The 11,133-nt window shown below is 35.6% G+C and overlaps 1 protein-coding gene across 1 annotated transcript; it reads left to right on the top strand.

Annotated features, from left to right (window-relative positions):
* Positions 1 to 296: 296 nt before the first annotated feature.
* LOC106876195 (small ribosomal subunit protein eS21) lies at positions 297 to 10,587 on the top strand. The gene is made up of 6 exons (XM_014924636.3): positions 297 to 1,276; positions 1,383 to 1,460; positions 4,362 to 4,425; positions 9,100 to 9,171; positions 9,643 to 9,698; positions 10,539 to 10,587. The coding sequence occupies exons 2-6, from the start codon at positions 1,411 to 1,413 to the stop codon at positions 10,546 to 10,548; spliced, it is 252 nt and encodes an 83-aa protein (XP_014780122.1). The 5' UTR covers positions 297 to 1,276; positions 1,383 to 1,410; the 3' UTR covers positions 10,549 to 10,587.
* The last annotated feature ends 546 nt before the right edge of the window (positions 10,588 to 11,133 follow it).

The raw sequence follows: 11,133 nt of genomic DNA, 5'->3' as shown, positions 1-11,133 counted from the left end.
CAAATGAATATCTTTTTAATAATATGAAATTTTCCAGAGATACCAGCATAATTTATGGAAACAAAAATTAGCAGCTGAAACATTTCATTTTATTGAAAACTAGAATGACCTATCATTTATTGATCTAAATTATATTTTATTAACAAAAGTACATAATTTAAATTAGTGTTAGGGAAAATGACGAAGATAAGTCTGAGACGTATTCCAAAAGATTAGCCCGTTATTTTCTGGTGCAACGACTAATAAGCATATTTTATTTGGTAATGTGGCGAAGAATATGCACACCCGGTGTTTAGGGTGAGGATTATGCCGAAAACGGGTGGTGTACGTATTCTTTACCTCCGCCTAATTTTCTTGCGGGAAATCTATTTCTGATATTAATTTGGTCATTTAAATCATGAATAATTTAAACTTGAGCATATTTAGGAATATTTTCATCTGTATTATACAACGAAACTTATTCTGTGGTAAATTTGACCTTGTATTTTGAAAACTGGCATGAATGGCGGTAGAGATACTGATAATTCATTTAACAAATTCCAAAAGGGAAAAGGAGAAAGAATCCTCAATTTATTTTTTTCCGTGATTGCAGTTTACATCAAAACATGAGAAATCAAGGGTGAGGCGTGTGAATTATGCGAAACTCTTATCCCCACCTCCCAAACAATTTTCACAACAAATTCTGATATAACTGTAATCTACATCAACAGAAATAAATTTGTGATTATTTCATTAGAAAGTATTCAAAGTTAAAGGAAACAAAGTCGGAAATGTACATTGCATATGTATGCCTTTACGGCCATGTGCACAGGTTTAAAGCACTATTATAAGCAATCACCTTGTTCTGTGACTAGCGACTGAGGTTATTCGTTTGTATTACAAATCCTCAACCGAGAATATTTGTAGATAATTGGCGCAAAGACATGGGGTTGAACAGATTTGGGATTTGGAAGAATTAGAAAGGAACGAGATGAGACGATCTCCGGTTTTATTTTTGCGGTATTACAGGAAGAGGTGTGCGTCTGCACTCTTACAGATGTATGAATTTTTTTTTAATTCATAAAATAAACATATGTATTTAATCGTTAAGCTAATTCATATTTAGAAATAATAGTTATTTTAACAATTAAAATTACATTTATGAAAGGAAACCTTTTTAATTCTTTTTATTCTCCCCCGTAAAAAAAAATACTGAACGAGAGGACAACGTGATTCTCGTTATAATTTACCCGAAATCTCGTGTTCCTCTTCCTTTTCACGGTCGTCCATTTTAACTGTAAGTTGTTGGTGTGATTCTTCTTAAAACTAATAATGGAATTACTGAGGGTTTTAAATGTACAATGATTTGTTAAGTCTCGCATTTTGTTTCTTTACTATTGCAGAAGATTTTCTTAGAATAAAGAAAGGATTATGCAGAACGAAGCAGGTGAATTCGTGGATATGTATATCCCAAGGAAATGGTATGCTCCACACACGTGGTTTACACGTTTTCTTTTTCTCAATTATATTTTGAAATTATTTTTGCCTACTTTATTATATACCTCTGGTGTGTATCTTGTAATAGTCCTGTATTATACACGGGAGATCTTGTACTACGTTTTTGGCTTAGTTTCCTTTCATTTACAATCCTAAATTTAAGGTTCTCTAAACGAAAGATCGCTAAGGCTTTTCATAAGCTCTTTAACTTTTTTTTTTTTGTAACTAGCATAAAAGTTACCATATCCTATTTATTTTTCTCGGGAAAGTTTGTCATTCATGTAGAAACGAAGATTTGCAATTTTTATTCGTGTTTTTGTTTTTATCTTACCCTTATTTCATTCTGCGGCGAACTGGCAGAATCATTAGCACGCCGGGCGAAATGCATATCGGTATTTCATCTGTCTTTACGTTCTGAGTTCAAATGCCGCTGGAGTCGATAAATCAAGTACCAGTTTCGCACTGGAGTCGATGTAATCGAATGGCCCCCTCCCCCAAAATTTCAGGCCTTGTGCCTTAAAGTAGAAACATTTATTTCATTCATGTACAAGGCGACTGAATAAGCGTCAAAATATGATCACTTTGCTCTTAATTCGTTTATCCCTTTCACATCAGGAATGCTCGGTTTTATTCCACATACAATTTTCGATCCCTAGTTACTCTCACTTCATACTTTTCTTCAGAAAGCAGCGATGACACACCCCGAGACCTGTAAGTGTGGTCTCTAGATCTGCTAAAAATAGTACCCAAATCACACCCTACCATTTTAAATACAAATAAAACTTGTATAAAGTAGTAGTAGATATCTGTAATATTGAAAAAATAAGGTCTTTAATCACATAGGTTTGCTCGATTGGAACAGGCCTGAATTCAAAACACGCAGGAGACAAGTTTGCATATTTTTAGATATCGTTATTCTTCAAAGCAAAACATTTACTGTAATGAGAAGATACAAAATTAGTTTTAACTAGAGAGGCTGTGTGGTTTCGGTTTCAGTCCTACTGCGTGGCACCTGCTGCGAGTATCTTTCACCCTAGTCTCAGGCGGACCTTAAAATGGTGGGGGGGGGGGACGTCATGGGAGTCGTACCCTCCGTTTCCAAACTTCAATGAGAAAATATGGTAGACCGAAAATACCTAAATTGGGAATAGGTGAGGATTGGCGAGGGCATCTGGTCGTAAAAAAATATGGCATGGAAAGTGGACGTTAAAACGAAAATTAGGTTGATTAGGTATATAGCACAGCTAGTTCGATGTACTGCCGCTTTTGTTTCCTCGTGATTGTTTTCCAAAGGGTGTTGCGACTCATGGTAAAAACCTGTGAGTGGAGTCAAAACTTTGGTACAGAAAATGTTGAACTGCTGAAAACAATCTCAGAATTCCAACGTTCTGATTATTCTGCTGGTTCACACATTTACACTTTATACAATAGCTTCGTACCACAGTCATCATTTGACAAGAAGTGAAATTAAAAGTGTTTACTCTACTAATGTTTCACGCACGTATAGCATTACACAATAACAGACGCAAAAAGTATCTAAACAGAAAACCTGAGATGCTAGAAACACACTTTCAAAATTCTAATACGAATTCTCTTGAATTCTAACATTTTGATTTTGTGTGATTTTTCTTGGCGATATTATCTTCCTTATTGTTTTAAGAGTTACGTCCCTTGTATTATTATCGAAATTGTTAATGCCACTTCTATGATTCTGAGGAAAGGACCGGAATATGTACACTTATTAGCTTCCTCCACACACACACGTACACCCATTAGCTTCCTCTTCCACTTTAACACGTCAAACAAGAATAAGCACGCACACGAATGTTTACAATTGACAAGTCAACGTGCTCACGGAAAATGACGAAGTTAATGAGATGTATTCCGAAAGATTGCCCATATTTGTTCTTACCTGCTTTATTTCTGTATGTAAAATCCGTAAATTTCCAGGAAGAAAACGTCGAAAAAGCCATGTGGGGTTTTTTGTTAATGACCGAAGAGCCGAAATATTGCAGCATGCATGGAAAAAAAGTCGGTCAATTAAAACTTGTGTGTGGATTTGGTTGGCGGAAACTGAAAGAAGCCCGTTTTATATGTATCTGTTTGTCCCGCCACCATCGCTTGACAATCGATGTTGGTGTGTTTACGTCCCCTTAACTTAGCGAATCGGCAAAGAGATCGATAGAATAAGTCCTGGGGTCGATGTTTTCGACTAAAGGCAGTGCTCCAACATGGCCGCAGTCAAATGATTGAAACAAGTAAAAGAATAACACTTAAAGAAATGGTTACATAAAACCAACTCGCACACACACCCATTAGCGTCCTCTTCCACACGTCAAACAGAACGGGAGTGTTTACAATTAAAAAGACGTGCTCACGGAAAATGACGATAATAATAAGACGTATTCCAAAAGATTACCCCGTTATTTTCTGGTGCAACGACCAATAAGCATATTTCATTTGGTGATGTGGCGAAGAATATGCACACCCGGTGTTTAGGGTGAGGATTATGCCGAAAACGGGTGATATGCGTATTCTTTACCCCCCCCCCCATAATGTTAGCATATTTCGATATTGGAGTTATGGTGATCATTTTCCAAAGGGTGTTGCGACTCATGGTAAAAACCTGTGAGTGGAGTCAAAACTTTGGTATATAAAATGTTGAACTGTTGAAAATGTATCTCAGATTTCTAATCTTCTGAATATTCAACTGGTTCATACATCTGAACTGTTTCCAAACACCAAATGGTGTTTATAAAATAGTATCTACAAGTAATTTTTTTTTAGTATAATAATTGCAATGGTAATTTTTCTTTCCAAACTAAAATAATTATCTACATGATCATAATCATTGCTTTCATATTTTTTTCTTTTTGTGTCTCTAGTTCAGCCAGTAACAGCATTATTGCTGCCAAAGATCATGCTTCTGTACAAATAAACATTGCTGAAGTAAGTATTACAAAATTAACCAATATTCTTAGTTAAAATTTGGTTTCAAAATGTTTGTCTTCATCTGTGAATTTTAGACCAGTGCTTCTCAAACTTTTTTTTTTAACTATCATTCCGTCTTTCTTAACCCTGAACTCTTGCTAAAATACAGTAAAATTAAATGCACAACCATGTTCCTTTCAAGCATTGGGCCTCATGGAAGCAATGACCAAGGCCCTTGGTATTATATTGTGCTTGAGAAGACGACCCAAGTCATGCAAATGACACTCGTGCTGTCAGCACGTAAAAGCATTACACTTGGGAGTTGTTGCCATTAGGAAAGGCATCCAGCTGTAGAAAGCCATACCAAATCAGACTGGAGTCTGGTGCGGATTACCAGCCCTAGTCCATTCGACTTATGCCAGCATGGACGACAGACTGCAGATGATTTGCTCATAGGATAAAAATTGAAAGTAAAGGCAATTAAGAAGCATATCTCATGCTTCACTGTTCCCAGTACTTATAGTAACATTATTTCACACACACCCCTGCAAGAGGAAGTACTGCTCGTTTTGAGAAAGCTCTTATTTAGAGAATGTCATCATCATCATTGTTTAACATCCGCTTTCCATACTGGGATGGTTTGATTGAGGACTGGCAAACTAGGAGGCTGCAGCCGGCTCCAATCTGATCTGCCGTGGTTTCTGCAGCTGGATGCCCTTCCTAATGCCAACCACTCCAAGAGTAGTGGATGCGTTTTACTTGCCAGTCAGGCAGCACTGGTACCAGCCATGACTACAATTTCACTTGACTCAACAGGTCTTCTGAAGCACAGCACATTCTATCACAGACTCTGACTACCTCTTTTACCTTATCAACCCATTTCTCCACAAGGGGTATACCCATGCCCCCAACCCCATCAGTGTTCCCTACCCAGAAAATCTTATACCTATGTTCTTTGCCTGTGAGGAACCTAGCAAAACTTCCTCTCCACCTTGGGTGCAGCACGAATCTACATGTCTCTGTTCAAGCATCTCAATAATCTCACCAGACCTACCTTTCAATGTGCCAACTCTGAGGGTGTGGAAGGTCTGGGATGGAAGACAGCAGCATTATGCATCTGAAAAGAACACTTGCATTTGGCAGGTCTCATAAACATATAAATAGCCTTCAACCTGCATACACTATACCATCATTTTATTTGCTACATAATCACTACATTCAACAGGAGATAGACTCTAGGTAGGGATGGAGGGAGAAGGTAGGTGGGGGAAAGCGTTCTGTATAGCTAGTCGTAGGAAGTGTTCAGGAAAAAGACATCCGGTAGAGGTCAGGGGATAAAGACTTCAGTGAGCGCAAACCTCCACCAGGGCAACACCAACGTCCTCTCAACAATTAGCAGATTATTTTTAAAATGAAAATATCTGAAATAAACTCAACTGCTCTCACGAATGAGAATGAACCCAACCACTATCAAAAATTAAGTCAAACAAAAAAATAATCCAGAATCCTTGTCTGTTACCTGATCAATCCCAGTGCTAGTCATGGAATGTGAAGATGGCTGTGTGTGTGTGTTGTCTGCAGTGGGGACAGGGACAGTTTTCTCTATGAAGGCCTTTTTTTGTCTATCCACTGATATAGTATTTACAACCCTTAAGGTCTAGAGTGAAAAATTTTTAACTGGTTTAACAACATCATTGCGCACAAAGACGTGGGTCCATGAAATAAAGCTTCCTTCAGGGTAGAGCGAGAAATGCAATTGTGAAGTAGGTAAGAGGTTTTAAACAGGTGTGATATATTCATAATTGGTAAAAGTAAAAATTGTCAGGGATTAATTTATTATTGTTACTGAATATGCTAGTGTTTAGTTTCTGAACAACTTTGCTGCCGTTTGTTTATGTAGTTTGATTTCTTTATCCATCGGTTATGGATAGAGATGCGAATAAAATTAATAATAGAGAAACGAAACAGCAAACCATGAATGTACTTTCAAGGGAGAAGTGAGTGTAAGATCATAATACTTCATGTAAGGTAAATATAGTAAATAATCCTGAATCCTTGTCCAGTACTGGATCAATCCCAAGATCTAATCAGTTCATGCCAAACATCCCTGAAAGTTTCATTTGAATCTATCCAATGGTTCTTGGGATATCTTGAACACAGACAAACAAACACGACTGAAAACAATACCTCTGCCTTCGCTAAGGCAGAGATAATAATTATAGCGAGTGCTAAAATGAGAGGGAATTGAATTGAACATAGGATTTCTTAAGTTTACTATAACATACAGCATGGAAGAAATAGCAGTCAAATCTCTAATCTCACCATATGTTAACCCTTTCGTTACCAAACCGCCCGAAAAAAATTTTGGTTCATGTGACCAAACCGCCCGTAATCACCTATTCATATTTAAATGAGAATATCTGAGCAAATCTCATTAGTACATTCGTGAAAACACGTGATTATTTGTGTAAACAGTTCAGCTATAGTTTTGTACGACGATCAACGTGTTTTTTTAATTTTGTGAATTTTGGGAGATTTTTTTCCAAATTTGTTCCTGTTGTGTTTTCAAAATTTGTAATCCTGACAAAAAAATGGATACGAATTTTATTCTGTCAAGCAGCGAGTCAGAATTCGAAGGATTTTCCGTTGAAGACCTTGATAAATCCAACTCTGTAACCGAAAAAAAAAAAAAAAAGCATGTGGTATTTGATAATGAATCTGAGGTTTCATTTTCCGAAAATGAAAGCAGTGAATCCGAGAGCTCCGATGATAGCGATAAAGAGAATGAATTAGTACCTGAATGGAGTGAAAATTTAAAAACTCCTTTCAGTGATTTTTCTGAAGAAACTGGACCAAGTCACAGTCTTACCCAGGAGAGTAAAGCTTTAGACTATTTCTTTTTGCTTTTTCCGATGTGCCTATTTGAATTGATTACGGCGGAAACAAACCGTTACGCTAAATGTAAACAAAGCGTAAAAAAGGATAGTTTGAGGTTTCCCATAAACTTGAATGAAATTAAAGCATATTTTGCCATAAATATTATCATGGGCATTAGAAAGTTACCTAGAATAACAAATTACTGGAGTAGTGATGAACCCTTTTGCGACGAATATGTCTCGAGTATAATGACGAGGATACGGTTTTTAAAATTGACTCAATATCTACATGTAAGAGACACGAGCAGTACACCAGTACGTGGAAAACCAGACTTTGATCCCTTATTTAAAATAAGACCCCTCATTGACTTGTGTTCAAAGCACATATAAAACAGTTTATAGATAAGGATATGGTGGGCTATAAAGGCTGAGTGCGTTTTCAACAGTATATGCCAGGAAAGCGCACAAAATGGGGGATCAAAGTTTGGAAAAGATTTGTGAATCAAATACTGGGTACTGCTCTGGATTTTAATTTTATACTGGCAAAAGAGACAGTAATAAATCCAGTAATGTGCACAACTCTTCTATAATAATATTTTGTTGTATACCCAATTGAATATTAGCTAATAACCCATTTTCTATAGCGATGTTTGAACAAAAATTTTAATAATTTTATATTTTGTTGAATTTACCTGTAATTAAAGTCACTTTGTGACAAAAATTTTGGTATAGAATTGGTTGAGAACCTTTCGTTAATTTATCTTCCAAAAATCACATTAATATGTTGATAAATAAAAAAGTTAGAGTTGTTTAATGAAACCAGCCTAAATTTATGATTATGTTAGAAATTAATTGAAACACATAAGGGGTGTAATTTGGTTAGAAATATGGTAACGAAAGGGTTAAGTAACAGTTTTACATGCACTACATAAGACAGGATAATCACAGCTTGAAAGTTTTTGAACCATGGGCCTGTTCAATCAAATGCAACAGCAAATTGCCTCTGGACCTTATCAGTCACCATGTAAAACAAGTTCAAAATTTTTTTGCTTTTGTCATTGATATTTGTTTCTGCTCAACTGTATATACGTGGTGGTTGTGATATCAATATAAATGAAAAATCTTGTATAACCTATGCAGAAAGTTTATTTCTTTCTCTATACTACTTGTAAGAGTTGGTGGCATTCAAAAGTTTTGGCATAGTCAGGCTTAAATAGATCAGATGTCACTACTATTTGGACAATGGTTTTCTTCAATGAGTAATTGTTATTACAAAATGTTATGTAGTAGTAAAACCATGAACATAAATGTGTGTTCAAAAGGGGAGAGCAATGCCACAGTCCTTGCTGGCAGTGATAGACTTGCTAGTAATTTTACCTACATGCACACAAACACGTGTACACATGCCCGTACTCTCAAACATACATACACAAATATACCTTTCAATCTACTTCACTGCTGCCATTCTTGTGGTTTTCAATTCACCATGCTTGCCGGTACTCTAGGTTTCCTTTGTAAAAGAGTTGTGTAACTTGTATGTAAAATGTATCACCAAAGTTGTCAAATTCCTGTTCACATAGTACCCCTGTGTACAGAGCCTAGTCTTTGGGATATAAATTGAGGAAAACTTTCAGCTAATTTTTTACTCGTAAAATTATCTGGACAAGCACCTCTGACATTAGTTTCCATATTGTTTGTTTTTTTATCTTTTGGCAGTTTGTGTTGCAAGTTAAAATGGCTTGCATACACACACACACATCAGAATTGAATGTGGTTTTTATGTGATTTTATTTCTAGTCTTTCTCCCTTTTCTCAGGTTGATGTTACTACAGGCAGAATGACAGGTTCAAACAAAACATATGCTATTTGCGGGAAGATTCGACAGATGGTAATACCCTTGATATATTTCAACTTGGCTCATTATTATAATGTTAATATTGGAAAATTGCTAGATTATATAGGAAGTCTGTTGTGATTCTATCTTTATTTGTATATAAAGCCAAAGTCATCAAATTCCTGTTCATGCTTCATTTTTGTGACTGGGGCCAAAACTTTGGAAAATAAAAAGAGGAAAACTTTCAGATAATTTTCCATATAAAATTGTCTGGACAAGCACCTCTGACATTCTTTTCATTGCATAGATAATGGTGTGCATCACTATTAATTGGTGGTACTGAAATATAGAATTTTACAAAATGAAAGGTTTGTCAGATTTGGTTCTAATATATTTTGAATTAACTTCATCTTCAGTAAGTTCCTCATATTTAGGGAGATGCAGCCTTAGATTCATAGTAACATTTGTTCATTTCTTTTCAATGCCTTTTCATTAATTTATTTCTCCTTTCTCCTCACTTTACAGGGTGAATCTGATGACAGTATTTGCCGTTTAGCAAAAAGGGATGGAATTATTGCAAAGTAAGTTGTGAAAGTTTGTTAGTTTGGACTTGGTATTTTTGGTGGTTGTGTGGTCAGTTTGCTTCCTTTCTACGTGGTTCCAGGTTCATGTGGCTTCTTCTATAGCCCCAGGTAAATCAAATCCTTCAGAGTGGATGAGACTAAAAGAAGCCTATCATGTTTGTCCTCTCACTTCCACTTGACAATTGGTACTGGTTTGCTTTATGTCTCTGTAACTTAGCAGTTCAACATGAGGGACCGATGGAATAAATCCCAGGCTTATAAGAAAAAAAAGATTCAGTATTGTGGTCAATTCATTCAACTAAAACCCCTTCAAGATGGTGCCCCAGTATGACTGAAAGAAGTAAAGAATAAAGATATACATATATAAAGACATGCTTAACTCTAAAAGTATTTATTTTTAGAAGAATTGTTTAGTGCACAATATTATAAGTTATATTGGTTTCCAGCAGGGCATTCATTGATAATTAGCACTTTTGGTGGTGGAAATAAGTGGCCTTTGTATATTATATTAATTTATTTGCAACAGGCTTCTGCAATTTCTATCTACTAAATTTCAGTAGGGTGCAGTGGCAATTGGTCAACCCAGGGCATTGCTAGAAGATTTCACCTTAATCAGTAGGATTGAAACCGGAACTATGTGCTTGCAAATTTCTTAACCATGCAGCCATACTTACACTAATGCATTAATTAATAGTAAATGCGGTGGGAACTTGATTCAAATACATTGAAATATTTTAACTTTATAGAATTTAATTTTCTATTATATTACATGTCTTTCAAAACTTAATTTCAATACCTATTGCAGTTTTATGAGAATTTTTTTTCTTTTTCTTTCAGAAATTATTGAATATGGCCTGCCAAATAGAAAATAAAATTATAAACTAAATTTAGTGTTTGTTCTTTTGTCTTTTGAGTTTCTATTTATTTTCACTTGTCCTGTCTTTACTATTAATACACTTATAAATAATGAAATGAATCATGACTATTTCTTCAATTTCAAACAACCCTTCCATTGTTGCCTCTTGTAACAGGATCTGTGCTTGCATAGAATGCTTGGATCTTCAGCACAGCCCGTCACCACCTGTTGCTGCAGTCACTCCTTTCTGAAAATCAGTTTGGCTTTCACAGTTACAGCCTATGTTTTTACCTTCCACTCAAATCACTGGTACTTTACCCAATTATCACTTTCCATATACATTGTAAGTTTTCACTAATAGTTACCTTTATTATATCTTTTCTTATGCCTAGTCTTTCATTGTACTCTAATTATTCGTGCACAACAACACTACATATCTAGTAAAATGTATCTGCATCATGGCAAGTTCATGTTTTGGTGTAATGCAACATCAGATTTCATGTCATAAGATTTACTTACACTCAAAGATAATCCTTTTAAGCATTTAACAGAATTTATTTTATTTGTGCTTTCACT

This window comes from Octopus bimaculoides, chromosome 9 (genome assembly GCF_046866305.1).
Source record: "Octopus bimaculoides isolate indiv1 chromosome 9, ASM4686630v1, whole genome shotgun sequence".
In the NCBI taxonomy this organism is placed as follows: domain Eukaryota; kingdom Metazoa; phylum Mollusca; class Cephalopoda; order Octopoda; family Octopodidae; genus Octopus; species Octopus bimaculoides.
Note: the sequence above shows the minus strand (reverse complement) of the source record. Positions and strands in the feature narration are given on the sequence as shown.

Excerpts from the sequence above, each read along its gene's own strand:
- LOC106876195 (XM_014924636.3), top strand. The coding sequence starts at position 1,411 with ATGCAGAACGAAGCAGGTGAATTCGTGGATATGTATATCCCAAGGAAA. Across the intron at positions 1,461-4,361 it reads ATGTATATCCCAAGGAAATG|TTCAGCCAGTAACAGCATTA; the intron begins GTATGCTCCACA and ends TTGTGTCTCTAG. Across the intron at positions 4,426-9,099 it reads TACAAATAAACATTGCTGAA|GTTGATGTTACTACAGGCAG; the intron begins GTAAGTATTACA and ends CCCTTTTCTCAG.